This window comes from Gavialis gangeticus, unplaced genomic scaffold (genome assembly GCF_001723915.1).
Source record: "Gavialis gangeticus isolate Ggan-Ray unplaced genomic scaffold, GavGan_comp1, whole genome shotgun sequence".
NCBI classification, from domain to species: domain Eukaryota; kingdom Metazoa; phylum Chordata; order Crocodylia; family Gavialidae; genus Gavialis; species Gavialis gangeticus.
Genome location: NW_017729024.1, coordinates 127994004 through 128013049, shown reverse-complemented (window position 1 = coordinate 128013049; position 19046 = coordinate 127994004). Strand labels below are relative to the sequence as shown.

The 19046-nt window shown below is 41.3% G+C and overlaps 1 protein-coding gene across 2 annotated transcripts in view; it reads left to right on the top strand.

Annotated features, from left to right (window-relative positions):
* Positions 1–18782, top strand: part of COL4A3BP (collagen type IV alpha 3 binding protein) — a 162764-nt gene extending 143982 nt beyond the window's left edge. For both annotated transcript variants that reach the window (XM_019517705.1, XM_019517703.1), the window contains 7 exons: positions 742–837; positions 1951–2083; positions 2193–2263; positions 2908–3036; positions 4240–4369; positions 7879–8015; positions 15849–18782. In XM_019517705.1, coding sequence (XP_019373250.1) covers positions 742–837; positions 1951–2083; positions 2193–2263; positions 2908–3036; positions 4240–4369; positions 7879–8006 — 687 coding nt within the window. In that variant the 3' untranslated portion in view covers positions 8007–8015; positions 15849–18782. The remainder of the gene's footprint in view (positions 1–741; positions 838–1950; positions 2084–2192; positions 2264–2907; positions 3037–4239; positions 4370–7878; positions 8016–15848) is intronic.
* Positions 18783–19046: the final 264 nt, after the last annotated feature.

The following is a 19046-nucleotide window of genomic DNA, read 5'->3' as shown; positions in this document are numbered from 1 at the left end:
AACTTTCCTTTTCTAAAGTAACTTAGTTCTGTTTATCTATAGATCTATAATGGCCCCTTTTGTTTATGTATCTAAGTGCATCTTACATGTTGAAATAGAAATAAGAAAGCATTCTCTTATTTTAAGGGTTTATAAGATGAGAAATACATATTTGGAGAATTTGTGGAGAAACCGAGGTCAAAGAATATAGCAGTGGTTTTCAAACCTTTTTGGTTTGTGGACCCTAATATTTAGAATGGAGGTGTGGACCTCGTATAATTATAGGTGTGTGTATTCACATACTTAAGTCAATACCTGTGGAAGGAAGATCTATTGCTGGTACAATATAACCTCATAAATACAGCATGCTTGGGACTGAGCACCTGTCAGAAATTTGAAAATTCTGTGTTTTGCTTTTTTTTTTTTAAACAGGAGCAGTGGCCAGCTGTGGAGCAAGTGGGCTGGGGGGAGGGGCAGGCGGTCCCAAAACAACAGCCACAGAGAGCAGCAGTGTGGGGTGGTGGATGGAGGTGGCAGCTGACACGTGCAAGCTTCCCCCTCCACGTCTGGGGGAGCGAAGGGGGAAACTTAAAAAGTGCTGGATTTTTAAGATCCGGATTTATGAGATTATACTGTTGTTTAACTATACAACTTTATACATCCTTATACTTGTTTATGTTCCTGTATAGCATCTTGTATGCTGTATCCAAAGAATGGTAGGGGTGCATTTGAAATGAATCTTGCAATTTTTTTCCTCCATAGGTGGAAGAGATGGTGCAGAACCACATGACTTACTCTTTACAGGATGTAGGAGGAGATGCCAATTGGCAACTAGTAGTTGAAGAGGGTGAAATGAAGGTAAATAAAATAGGTTTGTTTTATTACCATCTTTACTTGATTCTGAGTTTTTTCCCATTTAACATGGGGTGGGGGGGACCCATTGTCTTATAACAGAGTATGGGTGGGAGGCAGGCAGCTGCTGCAGCTTTGATTCCAGGTTTGGGGCCACATCTACAGCTGCTGCCTCCACCTACTGCTTCTGCACCCCACCATCCCTTCCCCCTCCCCCTCCAACCCTTTCTCTGCACTGGCAGGCTCCCTGTGCGCTGCAGCCTGGGGCACTGAGCCTGGCCCTGTGACAGTGGCACACAGCCCACACAACTGCCACAGGGGCAAGCTGTTTGACCTCCCCACACCACCTGCCTCCCTTCTGCCTGTCCCCCTACAGCAGGGGCAGGCAATTATTTCAGGCAGAGTGCCGCTTACTGAGTTTTGGCAAGCCATCAAGGGCCACATGACAGGCAGCCAGGGGCAGATAAATATTAATTTTCTAAATTTTTTAGGGGCCCTGTGGGCCAGGTGGAAAGGCCTGACAGGCCGCATCTTGCCCACGCCTCCCCTACAGCAAGGGGAGGGATGAACTAAAGATGGTCCTCCAATAATTAAATTCTGTGTATGGAAAATTTTATAATAAATTCAGATGTATAGAATTACATACTGGGAGGTCATCTTAAAGTTAGGGGCACCTTAGATTCACGTAAAAATGTTTTTTTTCTGAATCAGCATGAACTAGTATAAACTCAGATGGCATTTTATTGCATAAATGTTGATGTAAGACTAAATTCTAATATCCTTATATTAGATATTGAAATCAGATGGATCACTCTAGCAGTGATCCTATTTAATTTAAAACTGAACCGTTTTAGATTAAGATTTTAGAATTGAAGTCCACAAGAACTATGGCTTTTTCATAGTTTAAAGTATCTTATATTTTATATATGTTACGCTGAACATTTTAGTCCTTTGCAGAGGGAAATCAGTTATCTTCCATTGCCTTCCTGTTTTAGGTAAAGGGATCTTTAAGTGGGCTGCCAAAGTAGTGTCTTTAAGTGAAGCGCAAATCAAACTCAAAGGACTTCTGGCCTCTTCACTCAAAATTGTTTTGCACCAATTTTTTGTATTTGCCCAAAGGTTTACAGAAGAGAGGTAGAAGAAAATGGAATAGTTTTAGATCCTCTGAAGGCCACACATGCAGTCAAAGGGGTCACAGGACATGAAGTCTGCCACTACTTCTGGAATGTTGATGTTCGTAATGACTGGGAAAGTAAGGAATCTTATTCTTAAATTGCATTACTGTTAATCTGAATATAATTGAAACCCTTTCTGACCTGTACGTTTGGGCTTATACACAGATCTAATTCTTCTGTTTTTAGCAACCATTGAAAATTTCCATGTTGTGGAAACCCTAGCTGATAATGCAATCATCATTTACCAGACACACAAGGTAATAATATCTTTTTAATTTGTATAGTCCCTTACATTTAGAAGGATCTCAAAGTGGCGCACTTCTAACTGTCGAGTTTTTCCCCTCTTAACAAGAAGTAAAAATTCTGGATTGAGAGCACTTTGTGCATGTATCCCGTACTTCAGTTTGTGCCTTGACTCAGATGACAGACCTAAATAAAACTTGGAAAAATCATAGAGGTGTTCTGCCTTTTCAAAGAAAAAATGACTTGTTGCATCACCTGGCCCACATATCCCTGGCCCAGTTAACCCAGTGTCCTTTTTATGGAGCCTGAAGAAAAAAAACTTTGTCCAGCTTTTGAAATGATCTTGCGTAGCCTAAAACCAAGCATACAAAAAAAGTATCGGGATTTGTGCCAAAGTAGTATATATCCCTGTTTCAGTCACTCTAAGGAAAATGTGTTACCAGCTATTACTAAGTTTTGAAGAAATTCCTGTTTTGATTTCCCTCTCTCCTTCCCCTTTCTTTCCTTCCTTTCCCCCCCCAGTGTAGATTTCTCGGCACTAATGTGACAATGACCATATTTGTTGGTATTGAGCTGGAGGCTTTCCTCTCTATTAGAGAATTCTTAGCTGATATTTTTTTCAGTTTAATACACCTTAGTAACATGTATTTCCTTGCAGAGAGTGTGGCCTGCTTCCCAACGGGATGTGCTATATCTGTCAGCCATTAGAAAGATACCAGCATTCAGTGAAAATGATCCTGAAACTTGGATTGTCTGTAACTTCTCTGTGGAACATGACAGTGCTCCTGTAAGTAATGCCCATGAACACTATCAAACTGCTTTTAGAAGTTCTTGGTTTGATCCAAAACACATAGCTAACTGAAACCTTTCTATAAATTGGAATTCTTCTAAATATTTTTAGAATCTTATGTAGGTCTATACCACTCAGCAAAGACAAGTGCAAAGTGCTGCATCTGGGCAAAAAGAACCACCAACACACTTACAGGCTGGGGGATGACCTCAGCAACACAGCAGTAGAAAGGGATCTTGGAGTCATAGTTGACTCCAAGGTGAACATGAGTCGCCAATGTGACAAAGTGATCAACAAGGCTAACCACACTTTAGCATGCATTAGCAGATGCATGACGAACGGGTCCAGGAAGGTGATGCTTCCCCTCTGTGCAGCACTGGTCAGGTCACAGATGGAGTACTGCATCCAGTTTTGGGTGCCACAGTTCAAGAGGGAAGCAGAGAATCTTGAGAGGATTCAGAAGAGAGCCACTCATATCGTCAGAGGCCTGCAGACAAGGCCCTATGAGGAGAGACTGAGGGACCTAGATCTCTTCAGCCTGTGCAAGAGAAGGCTGAGAGGTGATCTTGTGACTACCTATAAATTCATCAGGAGAGGGCAGCAGAGAATAGGAGATGCTCTATTTACTAGGGCACACCCTGGAGTAACTAGGAACAATGCCGACAAATTGACGGAGAGCAGATTTAGGTTGGACATTAGAAAGAACTTCTTCACAGTAAGGGTTGCCAGAATCTGGAATGGGCTTCCAAGAAAGGCAGTGCTCTCCCCTACCCTGGGGTCTTCGAGGGGAGACTGGACAAGCTCCTAACTGGGGTAATCTGACCACACCACTCTTTCCTGCCCAGGACAAGGGGTCAGACTCTATGACCTACTGAGGTCCTTTCCGACCCTAACATCTGTGAGGAAGAGGAAGCTCAGACTCTGGCTACTGTCACAACCAGAGCAATGGGGGAGCAGTGCAGATTGGCAGGAGCATGGGGCTCGCAACTTAACCACTTATGGACTGTATGCCACCCCCAGGCCTATTTAAAAGCTGTCTGAGACTGCTTTACTTGCCTGTGTGTAACTTGTCATAATTTTTCATTGGGATTTTAAGTTATTACTGGTATAAATGTTGGCACTTAGCTGTTAAAAAAAAAACAAAAAACATTGAGGCAAATTTGACTTAATGTGTATATAAAATGTTAAATTTTTCTGCAGCTGAACAATCGATGTGTTCGTGCCAAAATAAACATTGCTATGATCTGTCAGACATTGGTAAGCCCACCAGAAGGAAACAAAGAAATAAGCAGAGACAATATCCTATGCAAGATTACATATGTAGCAAATGGTATGTATGGATTTCAATACAGCACTTGCATTTATGTTGTTTTGTGGATTAGGATTGAAATTCTTGGAGAAAGAAATAAAAAAAACTTTATAAACTTTCTGTAAAGTCTTATTTTTGGATCCACATTTATGAATCAGCTGTTGGCTAAATTAGAAATACCTAAATATGTTAACCACACTGTCCAGTAAATGGAGGTATTCACTGTTTTGGAAGAAGTACAGTAGAAATGTTTAAATGTGTTGCCTCATTCCAATCCCAAACAGACAGTTTTAGACAAAATAAGTGAGATGTTTATAACAGTTATAGCCAGTTTTATTTGACTTGCTTCATAGTTTAAGTTATAGTAATCTTTGGTGTCCAAATCGCCTTTCCTAGTCTGTTAGCCAACCCTGGTCAAATATACTTTTTTCAGCCAGTTAAAATCTCCACAGTAACTGGTTTGTAAACATTTCTTAGTTTTTGGGTTTTTTTCTTTTTTTCTTTTTTTTCCCTGGACAGCATCTATTATGCTGACCAAACTCCTCAACAGCCAAATAGAAGATTGATGTTGCTAAACTAATTTTGCATGCATAAATCCACTCAGTGGTTTGTTTTAAAGCAGTGAATCTCTGCTGGGGTGCCATGATGCTCAGCCTGTGAGCCAGGATGTAAGCAATCACGCCGCCTCTTTTTTCCCAGTGCTTGACACCCCAGTATCCTACAGAAACGAGCTGTGTCTGTGGCTGGTCCCCATGTTTCTAGCAGTGTGCTGTTGTGTGAAAACAAACAGCTGTGAGGCTGCACTTTTCAGCCTGTCCTAATCTCCCATTTCTTCCCATCCCCTCCTTTGCTCCTGGGGCCAGTAGGAAGAGTTGTATGCGCATCTGACTCCATTACTAACATTTGAGTCCCTGGAGGGAGTAGCAATTGTGACCTCGGGTACAGACCAGGGGTTGGGAGTTGGTGGGAAGAAAAAAACAAAGGGCACAGAAGACTGAACCCCCTCTGGTACTCCATTCAGCTGACATGAGCTAGGTTCCGTCTCATAGGTTCTCAACTAGGATGGCCTTAAATGCTGAAAAATTATGAAAGGGTGAAAGGTAAAAAAGGTTGAAAACTGCTGTTTTAAAAGATAACTTAGGAACTATATAATATTTTGTGCTTTGAAATGGAAACTATTAGAGTAATGCATGTATCTCTTCACTTGCTTTCCACATTTTTCAGCATGACTCCTTGAGGGCCTAGACCAGGGATTCTTAAACAGGGTTTCATGCACTGTTAGGTGTACCAACATAATTTACAACATTTAAACACAGGTTTCAAATAGAAATTTGTACAGTCAGCAGCATTCTGACTTGGTATTGTCTTTGAGTTCCTTGTAACGGAAGAATTGCTGTAGTAGTGTTCTGTAGTCAAAGGAACAAGTGAAAGGGCTGGCATTTTCCAAGGGGAGCTGTGAGTCTAGAGAGGTTGAGAACTGGCCTAGATAGTTGAAGGGTTTACACCATTTTAAAAAGGTAGGAGACAGACAGCATAGATCCTGAGACTGGCTTAATTTCTAGTGTAGAATTTGTTCCTGGAAAAACCTGATATCTATGCAGCTTGACCAATGGTAATCGTTAGCTTGTTACCTGCTTCCAGCCGCCTAGTGGGGAGTTGTAGTAATAACAGCCTACACCTAATAAGTGAGCATCAGTTGGTTAAGTACCTAGGTATAATGTAAATGTGCAAAACCAATGTAAATTATAACAATGTATATGATCATCTGTCCATATCCATAGTGCAGAGCAGCAGAATGATCAACTGTTCTCTCAAATACCTGGGAAATATTTTATGTATTATCAATACTATTCCTTTTAATACTACTGTATTAAGTTTTCTTTAGTAAAATCTCCATATGCAGCTCAGTATTGTGACAAGGAATTTTTACAGAAGCACTAAATCCTGCAGCATTAATAAACCATTCTATTTTTAATTCAAATAAATATGGAGGTAATGTGATTAGTGTATAGTACTTGAATTTACTGAATTTTAAAATGTATTCTGTCCTTACACTTTTAATTTTCATGGGGCTCTGGAATGTTATAGTTTCAGTGCTGTCACTACATTATAGGCAGTGCTGGGTGTTCTATACCAAAATCCATTTTCCCAGAATTGAGAGACCCATTCAGAATTGAACTAATCTAAAATAATACTGCACAAAGCAATTAATAAAACACAGAGTACAGGCAAGTACAACACCATTGAGCAGTAAATCAAATACTCCTTTTTTTTTGGAATGAGAAACAAGGATGCTGGAGGTACTTGTTCTTTCTGAAAAATGCTATAGGATTATAGTCTTCTATTTGGGCATCTTGGCTAAATGATTTTTGTGTTTATCATGTATTCCTGTGTTGTGGTAACATAAATCTAACTAAAATCCATTCTATTCCCAGTTGCTTGCCTCTTACTGACCTGGCTCTTATTTGCCATTGCATTTGTTTTCTAGCTGTCAATGGCCCTGATCCTGCTATGAGATCAGTGGAGGGAGGGGGCCATTAATGTCACGAAGAGCCCTGCAGAGTCTTGCTAGTCAGTCCATTAGCGGTGTGCAAAATGGGCCCTATTCGATTTCAGATTCGGCCCGAATCAAGGACAGTGATTCAGTTTGATTTTGATTTGGCCAAATCTGAATCTGAAGATTCTATGCTGATTCGGAGAATCGGCGATTCAGCCATAGACACAGCTTTAAATGTTGTTTCTGCATACCTCAAGGTACCAAGCATGGCTCATGAAAGGTGCAGTGCTGGGATGGATGGAGTGTCCCACAGGAGTGCGGGGGAGCCCCCCGCATGCTCAGTGACAAACCCGGAAGTGGACTGGAAGTACTTCGGTCCACATCCAGGCCCACTGGAGGGGCCTCCTACTCCCCCCTGGCTCAGCGATCAGCTGAAGAAAGTTGGTTTGTCATCTGATATATTTAAAAAAAAGGCAAACAAATAGCCCAATGGAGGGAACAAGTTAAATGTATTGTAAAGTTTTTAGTTATTTAGGCATTCAGTACATCCCAAATGAAAGTACAGAACATCACAAGCCCTAATTGTTTTTCCTTTTGCAGTTTGCATGATAAATCAACAACTCCTCCTAATGTTGCACTAGATTCTTCATCAGATTTTAAATGTGTATAATATTTTCCACAGATGGTACCTGCAAACTTGACATTAGTTTGATACCAGATCTTGGCCTGGATAGGATCCTGACTGAGTTTAAAAACAGGAATCGTCCTAAGTGGCATATTCTGGCTCTGTGTAACTTTTAAATAGTGCTTTATATTTTTGGTAAATAACAAATGGTATTCCCTTAGCTACTTAGCCTTTATAATTTCTACATCTAATCAACCAGTTATTAAGAAATTGTGCTTCTGGATTGCAGGGGATGGATGGTCAACATTAAGCATCACATTTGCAGACAAAATGTATATACTATGAAGCATTTACCTGTCCAGCCACCTGTGTGCAAATGCAACTTATATCTAGTTTAATTTTTTTTAGTGAACCCTGGGGGATGGGCACCAGCCTCAGTGTTACGGGCAGTGGCAAAACGGGAGTATCCCAAATTCCTGAAGCGTTTCACATCATATGTGCAAGAGAAAACAGCAGGAAAGCCTATTTTATTCTAGTATTAACAGGTATTTGCTGAACTTGTCACTTTTTTTCTCTATAAGTTGATGTAAGTACTTAAGGCTAAACAAAAGATAAGCAATGTAGAAATGTTTAAACATTTTTAGAGATTAGAACTTGCATATGTATTCTGAATTTTGCAGTAACACTTATTTAGCAAGTACATTTATTTTCTATGTATGTAGAAAAAAATAAGATTTACAATTACCATATTTCTTCTCATATCCAGGATGAATTTGATTTAAATTAAATCTATTTTAAATCGCAACTAAAATTACTATTTAAATAACTGGTCAGGAAGCCTCGATTTTAATCTTTTTCTACAAATGTGCATTCTTGTTGTTTGATATAACCTTCATGTATATTAGTCACAACTTGGAGATGTAGGTTTCATTTTTAGAAGGTACACGCTATAGATTTTAAAGCAGTGATTTTGATATTTTTCAGATTCATTTTGCAACTACATCAGACAACTGAATTATGATTTGGTTATTTTATTTACCAAAGCTAATTGAAGGAGATATATTGGGAGGTGGACTATCTCCAACTCGCTAGATTAATCATGGATATTTGGCAGATATTTTTGCCATGCTGTATTAAGAGGACATCAGATGAGTGCTGCAGCCATAGTTATTAGCTTGCGGCTTTCTTCTAGATTTCTTCTCATCTTTGATTTTCTTCTTTTATGGCCTGGCAAGCCTGCTGCCATGATAGGTTTTCCCTTCTACCATACCATTCCTTGACTAGATCTCAAACCGATTAAGAGGCTGTGTACTTAGGAACAAAGACTTCTGTCATACCCAAGGCTTCTGGAATATTCTGCTCAAAATGTTTATTTTGTTTCTAGGGATGCTCCCTCCTTGCATTTATCTGCAGACTCTTCCTCCTTGCCCAGATCTACTCCACCCCCAACAAGCCTCTATTCATTTAAAAGTGAAAAGTTTCAAGAAGTTAGAGAGAGATAAAGGCTTGACTCTGTATACACAAACTTGCAGAGAGATGAGAGGGCTGATGGGTAGGTAATCAGGTCTGTTATCTCTCATCTCTATATACTGCTGTTAAAAAGGATGTTATCTCTGGAGATTCATCCACAGTTTGAGAACTGAAAATAAGCATCACAGAGATGATTAATGGAATCTTCTAGGCTGAGCACTGAGTCCCACTGGCGAGAGTGGTTTTCTTTAATCTATAGAGGAGCCTCTGGGAGCCCCATAACATTGAACCTATCTTGATATAGGTTTATTCTTTTTTAAAAAACATCTTAACAAAAAGAATTAAAAATATGATTAAATTTAAAAAATTGATTTAAATTTTAAATTCATTTTTAAAATTTTTTATTCCCCCTGCTTATACATATGCACTTTCCTCCCTTTCAGAATTAGCCTTCCACATATCCCAATTTTATCTTTAAGCAAAGGAGCTGATTTCTCTGGTTGGAATGGTAGCAGTGGCACTTCTGTTCTAGTAGTGTTGAGGAAGTCAGTTGACTTCATGACTCTATCTACTTGATTCCTGCTAATTGTTTTTCATCTTGGTATTAACAACATACTTTCCTTTTTTAATTGTCAAGACATTCCACTAATCAAGGTCCTTTCTTTAGCAATTCTGCTGTCTGTGTTAGCCACTTTTGGTCTCTCCTATTTCACAACTCTGCAGAGGGATGCTTTGTGTGGTTTTTTAGCTCTCTTCAAAATCCTAGATCTACCAATAGAGTTCAGTCTTCACCAGCAGCTACAATTTCAGCTTTGACAATTCAGCTGTAAAAGGGGTTAAAACTAGCTTTTGCCTGAACAGGAAAGGGAGGGTGAAGTGAGCCCATTCTCCACCATGGCCACATCTCTGGATAAATCTTTTTTTAGTCATTCCCCGAAACAAGATGCGTCTTTGTAACAGGGAGCCAAAGGCTATTGTTACTTGAAGGAGAGAGCAGCAGATCAAGCTTGCTGTGTAGGGCAGGGAGCAAGGCAGCTAAGAAGCAAGCTAGCTGCTAGAGAGAGAGCCGTCAGAAAGCAAGCGGGCCAGAAACAACAACAGGATAGGTGCTACCATTTAGAGGGACTGTCCTGGAGCTAGCTGCTATGTAGCATGCTGCCAAGGGGCAGACCTCCAGGCAGCACAGGATTAGGAACTCCAAGCTAAACTGCAGTAGAGGACAGGATATTAATCAAGCCAAAAGGAGAAACCCCTGTGTGTGGCTGGAGAACCATCTGACAGGAAAAGGTGGAACTTTGGGGCATACACAACCAGTGCCTGAGATTTTAGCCATCAGTCTGGCCCTGCCGGCTTCAGGGAGAGGAGCTCCTGAATAAGATTGCTGCAGGAGATGGAATGGCTGACACCCAAGCTGTCCCAGAGGGCTGCAGGGAGAGTGCTAAGTGCTGTTCGATTTGCTTGCATTTGTTTTGACTAAGGTAGATATTGGAGGATGGGTTGTGGCTATAGGGAAGCTGTGGAGGCCACAGAAGGGTGCCTGATGGGGCCCTCAGTGGCAGGCAGCCTACCCTGGCATCAGGGACCCAGAGGGCTGAGGCTGGTGTGATGAATTAAGCTGAAGCTGGGAGAGCCCGGACCAGTGTTAGGCAACTTAGCCTGTGGTCAGGGACCCAGAGGGCTGCAGGCTGGGGCATTGGTCACTTGGGCAGCAGTGACTGCAAGATGATCAACTTCAGGATCCTGACAAAAGCAAGGAAGGTGAGCAGCAGAGTATGGACCCTGGACTTTGAAAAAGCAGACTTGGACTCCCTCAGGGAACTGATGAGCAGGATGCCCTGGGAGGCCAGTCTGAGGGGGAAAGGAGTCCAGGAAAGCTGGTTGTATTTTAAAAAAAACCTTACTGAAGGGGCAAGAACAAACTATCCTCAAATGCAGGAAGAATAGCAAATATGGCATGTGACCAGCTTGGTGTAGTAGAGAACTCTTTGGTGAGCTTAAACACAAAAAGAAAGCTTACAAGAAGTGGAAACTTGGACAGATGACTGGGGAGTATAAGAATATTGCTCAGACATGCAGGGATGAAGTCAGGAAGGCCAAAGCACAACTGGAGTTGTAGCTAGCAAGGGTCATAAAGGGTAACAAGAAGGGTTTCTACAAGTATGTTAGTACAAGAGGAAGTTCAGGGAAAGTGTGGGTCTCTTACTGAACGGGGGAGGCAACCTAGTGACAGAGGATGAGGAAAAGATTAAGTACCCAGTGCCTTTTTTACCTCTGTCTTCACGGGCAAGGTCAGCTCTTAGACTTCTGCACCAGGCAATACAGTTTAAGGAGTGAGCAGCCCTCAGTGGTGAAAGAACAGGTGAGGGACTTTTTAGAGAAGTTGGATATGTCCAAGTCCATGGGGCCAGATGCAATGCATCCCAAGGTGCTGAGGGAGCTGGCTGATGGGATTGCAGAGCCACTGGCCATTATCTTTGGGAACTCATGGTGACTGGGGAGGTTCCAGATGATTGGAGAAGGGCAAATATGGGGCCAGCCTTTTAAGAAAGGGAAGGAGGATCCAGGAAACTGCAGACCAGTCAGCCTCACCTCAGTCCCTGGAAAAATCAGGTCCTCAAGGAATCCATTTCTGCATACTTGGAGGAGAAGAAAGTGATCGAGAAGAGTCGGCATGGACCGATCAAGGGCAAGTCATGCCTGAGGGCAGGGACAAGATGCACTTGATTGCCTTCTATTATGAGATGACTGGCTCTATGGATGCAGGGAAAGCAGTGGATGTGATGTACCTTGACTTTAGCAAGCCTTTTGATAGGCCTCCCCCAGCATTCTTGCAAGCAAACTAAGAAAATATGGGTTGGATGAAGGGAATGTAAGGTAGATAGAAAAGCTGGATGGATTGTTGGACTTCATAGTTTCATACCTTCTAGGGTCGGAAGGGACCTGAGCAGATCATCTAGTCCGACCCCCTGCCATGGCAGGAAGAGCACTGGGGTCAAACAACCCCAGTAAGGTGGTCATCCAACCTCCTCTTAAAAACCCCCAGGGTGGGAGCCTGCACCACCTCACTTGGAAGCTGGTTCCAGACTCTAGCCGCCCTGACCGTGAAGTAGCGCCTCCTGATGTCCAACTTAAACCTTCCCTCCGCCAGCTTGTGACCATTGTTCCTGGTCACTCCTTGCGGCGCTCGGGGGAACAGGGACTCCCCCAGCGCCTGCTGATCCCCCCTAACCAGTTTATAACAGGCCACAAGATCCCCCCTCAGCCTTCTCTTTTGAAGGCTGAACAGGTTCAGGTCCCGCAACCTTTCCTCATAGGACCTACCCTGCTGTCCCTTGATCATACGAGTGGCCCTCCTCTGGACCCTCTCGATGCTGTCCACATCCCTCTTAAAGTGCGGCGCCCAGAACTGGACGCAGTACTCCAGCTGCGGCCTGACCAGTGCCGCATAGAGGGGGAGGATCACCTCCTTGGACCTGCTCGAGATGCATCTGTGGATGCACGACAAGGTGCAGTTGGCCTTCCTAGCCGCCTCCCCACATTGCCGACTCATGTTCATCTTGGAGTCAATAATGACTCCCAGATCCTTTTCCACCTCCGTGCTGACAAGAGGGGAGTTCCCCAGCCTGTATGTGTGGTGCCGATTGTTCCTCCCCAGGTGCATCACCTTACACTTGTCTGTGTTAAACCCCATCCTGTTCTCCTCCGCCCATCCTTGTAACCTATCTAGGTCCAACTGTAGCCTGTTGCTCCCCTCTATTGTGCCCACTTCCCCCCACATCTTAGTGTCATCAGCAAACTTGAACAGGGTGCTTTGCACCCCCTCATCCAAATCACTGATGAAGATATTGAACAGGGCGGGCCCAAGGACCGAGCCCTGTGGGACCCCACTTCCCACGTCCTTCCAGGTCGAGAAGGACCCATCCACTACCACCCTCTGGGTGCGACTCTCTAACCAGTTGGCGACCCACTGGACTGTATGGGTGTCTACGCCACAGTCCCCCAGCTTCCTAATGAGAATGGGGTGAGAGACAGTATCAAAAGCCTTCCTGAAGTCTAGGAAAACTATATCCACTGCCACCCCTGCATCCAATGATTTAGTGACCTGGTCGTAAAAGGCCACCAGGTTGGTCTGACAGGACCTGCCACTGATGATCTTAACAGGTAGTGATCAATAGCTTGTTCTAGTTGGGAGCCATCGTTAAGTGGAGTTCCATGGGTATGTCCTGGGACTGGTTTTGTTCAATATCCTCATTACAGTCTGGAAGATGGAATGGAGTGCACCCTCAGCAAGCTTGCAGATGACGACAAGCTGGGGGGAGTAGTAGATATGCTGTAGGAGTGACTTAAACAAATTAGAGGATTGGGCCAAAAGAAATCTCATGAAGTTCAACAAGGACACATGCAAAGTCCTGAACATAAGACTGAACAATCCCATGCACTGCTATAGGCTTGGGACCAACTGGCTAAGCAGCAGCTCTGTGGAAAAGGACCTGAGGGTTACAATAAGATTGATATAGTCAGCAGTGCGCTCTTGTTGTCAAGAAGGCTAACAGCATACTGGGCTGTGTTAGCAGGAGCGCTGCCAGCAGGTTGAGGGAAGTAATTGTTCTTCTCAATTTGGCACTGGTAAGGCAACATCTGGAGTACTATGTCCAGTTTTGGCCCACCTGCTACATAAAGGATGTGACCGTGTTGGAAAGAGCCCAGTGAAGGGCAGTGAAAATGGTTAGGGATACTGGGGCACATGACTTCTGAGGAGAGGCTGAGGGAACTGGGCTTATGTAGTCTGCAGAAGAGAAGACAGAGGGGATTTGATAGCAGTCTTTAGCTATCTGAAGCGGGGTCCAAAGAGGATGGAGACTGTTCTCAGTGGCAGATGACAGAACAAGAAGCAATGGTGTCAAGCTGCAGCAAGGGAAGTTTAGGTGAGTTATTAGGAAAAACATTCTCACTGGGAGGGTGGTGAAGCACTGGAACAGGTTACCTAGAGAGGTGGTGGACTCTCCTTCCTTGAAGGTTTTTAAGGCCTGGTTCAACAAAGCCCTGGCTGGAATGATCTAGTTGGGGGTGATTCTGCTTTGAGTTAGGGGGTTGGAGTAGATGATTTCCTAAGGTCCCTTCCAACCCAAATTTTCCATGATTCTGTGATTGAAAGCAGCCCAGCCTGAGATCAAGGATTCAGAAGACCAAAGACTGGGAGTGAGTTAAATCAGTTCAGGCTAGGATTAGGGACCCAGAGGGCTGGAGGAACTAAGCCAAGGCAGTGACACTGAAGCCATAGCAGACGTAAGCCAATAGGACTAAAGCATGGTAAAAGGGAGTGAAGCCCAAGAGGGGCAGAAGCCAGACCAGGGCCAGGGGCTCAGCAGGCTCAGTGGGTTGGTTAACAGATGGGGCCAGTAGGCCTGGTGGGTGAACTTGAAGCAACATCTGTGATGCATAAGTATGGCTAGAGGGGAGGATGGAGGCTTTGAATAGCTGGTAAGTTAAATGAGGCACTGACAGGGCCAGGAATTGCAGCTTAATGCCTTAGGGCCAGGGTCACCTGGGTATGGGAGGGGCCTGCTGGCCAAAACGAACTACGGGTTGCTCTGTGACCCTGGAGCAGCTTCCCTTTAATGCTAAAATATCAAGGAGTGGCAGGCAAGGAAAATGGGAGGATACCCTGAGGAGACCAGAGTGGGCCAGGAGTTGCATGGTCCCCAAGGGGCATCGCAGCTGCCCCTGGGGCCAGGTCCTGTCAGTCTTATTGTGGGGTGTGTGGTATGTGAGAAAAGTGGTTGATTTCTTCCGAACAAATTGTACATACTTTGAGAACTTTAATTTTATGTTGTATGTCCAAATTCAGTGTAAATAGTGCAGACTATTTTTGTTTGCACATTTTAGTCTGATTGGCTATACTGAACTGAATGGGCTGATGTTACCTAAATGTAGACAACGTTTTTAATAAGCTAGAAATGCATGAGAAGGGTCAGCATTGACTTTTCCTCATCTGTCAAACCTAGTCTTAAATGCCTGTATTTTGAAACAAAGGTTTTATGAAGTTGAATATCTTTCTGTACACATTACACTCTCTTTACATCTTCTGAAAGGTGAATAGTTCAGGTGTCCAGCATCCCAATGAAGATCTTCATGATCAAAGCAGAGACTGGTTCTGTATGTTTTGAGGAATGGGATTTTTTGATATGGAATTCATCTTTTAGCAAAGAACAGTTTCATTTTTTTTTGTCATCTAGCTGACAGGATATTGATTTAGGATTTTTGAGATTGATCCATTTTTACTGTAAAATCGCAAAATGGTGTAGATTGAGTCAAATAGATGTCTCTGCCATTGGTGAGTATCTGTTGTCAAGTGCTGATGTAGCTTTGAATGTCACTATCTGGTCACAGCTGATGTTAATTGGCTCTCCAGTCTTTTTCAGGGCAGTCTCAATTATGTTATCAGACGCAAGCTTGTTGCTTATGGAAGATTTAGGTGTGTGCTTTTGTGCCATTACACTGAGATTGCAGTATGCTTTGACACATGACTGTTAGGCCAGAGCAGTAAGGTGTCAGCTGTGTAGGCAGAATCTGCAGCTCTGATATAGCAGAAGGTAAACTAGATGAATTTTTGCCTGCTTGCTGTTCTGATCTTTACACTGGCTAGCTCTTGAATAGGTTTCATTTAGCATACAAAGGCCTAAAAAATCTGAGTCATCTGATCCTCTTTTGTAATAATGCCAAGCTCCTACATTATTTTAGATGCCTTCAGTTACAGATAGCTTGACTGAAAGTGAATTGGTAAACTTGGCTCATACAAACAGGAAAAGAGTTTCTGAATTGCACTTTTTCTAGAAACGTATTTCATAACTTATTCTTATGTGATACTTGACATTAATTCTGCCATGTTCTTTCCATGTTTTTTACAGTGACTGGAACAAGACTGTGTGAACATTCCATGTTGGAGAGGGAAACCAAATTGAATGCTCCAAGCTGGAACATAGGATCTACAGTCTTTATGGCCCAAGTCCTAGGCTTTGTGTACTAAAGTGAAGAAATATTGCAACACCATGAGGCTGAACATCTAACACTAGCTGTCTCCTGCTAGCTCTCCTGCTGAATCAGTGTGTAATTATAAATACATGTATTGATACATGTATATGGCTGTTTTTATTTGCTTGCTTTAGAGGAGAGAAATACAACTTTGAATCACCAACTTGGGTTACTGCTTTAATTTTAAATGATTTGCAAAGCTTTTGTTTGCTGTGGACCTTTATAAGATAACTCACACAGTTCCTGTTTTTGTGCATGTCTAAAAAGCACAAAAGACAAATGCACATATAGCATCCTGTATGTGCTTTATATGCACAAAAACCTGTTTGTGTTATTTTTACAGGTTTGCAGTACAATCTAGGTGACTCTTTTGGCAGGTTTTGTTTTGCTTTGTATAATCATAGTTTATTGCTGCTTGTTTCTAAAATGAATAATCTTGTTATGTAAAATGTCAGTTATTAACTGAGGGCTGTCAATATCCTTATGACTCTGCCTTTTCTATTGTCTTACTCCTATGAAGACCTTTGGCTCTGAGGGAGGAAGAGTGTGAAAAGCTTTATTTTTTCCAGATATCTTTATATTTCTATTGTATTTTTTAGTTATGTAATATGTGCTACAGAATTTTTGTTATTGAACATGATCCAGAAATTTCTAGTTAGATTCTGTATGAACGGGCAAAAGACTGACTGAAAAGCTGCAATGGTGGTCTATCAATGCTACATTTGGGCTGCTTTTTGCATGATATCCAGGGTTTTCCTGAAACAGTGGAAGGTACACTGTAATATTTATTGAAGCAAATTGGACTACATAGGGCAACATTCCAAGTCTGGAAGTAAAAGCAAATATATTATTTCATGGACCTGCACGTCTTGTTTCTCATCTTAATAAAGCCATGCTCTGAGGTTCACACAGAAAATATGAGTTGCGTTAATGTTTACCTCGTGATGAAAAAATGTAAGAGCTATGAAAATCCATATTTTCTAAATGAAAAGTTCCCCTTAGTTGCTGTGAGAAATGTAAATATCAAATATTTTGCCTGTCTCTGGAAGTAGTCACTAAGAGATGTTTGTGGCAAAGGCTGGTACTTGCTCTAGTAGACATCTTATTTGATGTCCTATAGTTGGAGACTATTCCAAGGTATTCTTGGGCATTTCACTTTTGTATCAAAATGTGAGATTCAGAGATATATTTTTTTTCCAAAAGAGTTTTATTTGGTATAGTATAGCAGGTGCCTGAAGATTAAATTAAACTTATTGTTATATAAAATGGATTCAATTAAATTTGGCTGTAATTAAATAAGATACCTGCACAGTGTTAAAAATGGATTACTTCCTTGTATGTTAGTCTTTATTTTGCATAAAACATTAGAAATACATTCATAATACAATTAAACATACACATAGATTTCATGCTCCATCATTTTTCTCCTTTTTTATTTGCCTTTTTAAATGATGTGCATAGAATATGCCTTATTACAGAATAATTCTATTCTTAATTTGATTATATAGAAAAGTGCCTATATGGTAATGTTAGCAAGGCAAATAAGATGGAAAAACTGTACCTTTACTACATAACCAGTGAGCATTTTGTATAATATTTAAAAAATGTCTTACCTCAAATGTGCTTCATCTTTACAATCAGTTGAACAATGATTCATCTGCCATAGCCACTGATGGGAACTTTACAGAAAATAATTATATATCCCAAATGTATAGATGTTTAACTCCTTTCAATTGAACACAGACAAGTAATTTTCTTAATTTAATTGGATAGCTTTATTTTACAATTGTATGGAAAGTTTACAAAGCAGTATATAAATCTTAATATCATTAGTTGCATTTGCACTAAATGTGATGTACTTTTGCAATTTATTCTGTAAATAAAAATACACTACAGATACTATTTGTAAAGAATACCTTTTACTTTAAGATAAAATCACATGTACGTCACCTGCAGCAAGCCCTGCCCAGTAAGAGTTATGAGAGACTTATAAGAAAGTATTCAGTGTTGTAAGGTCAAGGTCACAAGTATTGACCCTTTAAAAGTGTGTAAAGTATAGGCTTCTCAGGCTATTCAGATGTATAGCCATTTATACTCTTTCTTCCAGAAAAGATCTCCTGCCTTTCCTCACTTTCGGGACTTTCTTAAATCTTTTTAATCCCACTTCCAACACTTGGGCTCTTTTTTCTTCCAACTTTATGTAACTATCTTATTCCTACAGTTTCAGTTCCATTTTCAAGCGGGGGTCCCTGCCCTTGTAACTTTTTGTTTCAAAGGTATATCAATTCAGTTTAATTCAGCCCAATCAGAGAAAAAAAAAGCAGCAATTTTTACATGGGATTGTACCCCAGTTTCTGTTGTCTTAACCAAATTAGATGACTGTGGAATACCTAACATGGTAGTTTGATCCTATATCCCCAGTAAAAACTGGAAATTGTTCAGTGTCTTATCTAAATCATTTTCTCAGACTGAACAATCTGACACACTTTCAATATAAAAGATCCCATTGGCACTTAGAGGGCAAACTTTTTTTACCTAATTGTGCTGATATTTCTTTAAACTAATCAGGTTGTCCACTATTTGTTTTTGTTCACAGTTGTACTGTTGAATTACCACTGTTCATCTACAGACTGAAAACATGAATCACATTTTGAGTACCTTGAGTGTGTAGAGTGTAACTGTTTGTTCTGATAGCTTTATGATCCTAATGATAAGTTTTAAAAATTAAAAGTTGGCTCTTCCATGTTACAATCACAAATTTTAAAACCAGTATTTAAAAGTGAAAAGTATTAAAGGTATTATGATCAAAAGTTCTGGTTTGTAGTTATTCTTAATGTTCAGTGCTTTGAAGAAGAGGTAAAATGTTATAAACTGCATCTTAATATAACAACTAAGGTTTCTAGATTGTCATGGTTAGATCCAAGAAATTAATGGTTTTTGTAGGACAGTAGCTTAAAAAAACTTTTTAGAAGTGAAGTGGCTAATTTTTTATATGTAGAAGATTACATACTGAAGAATGTACTTTTGCATCATTTAGAGCAAGGGTGGTTAACCTGCGGCTCCAGAGCCACATG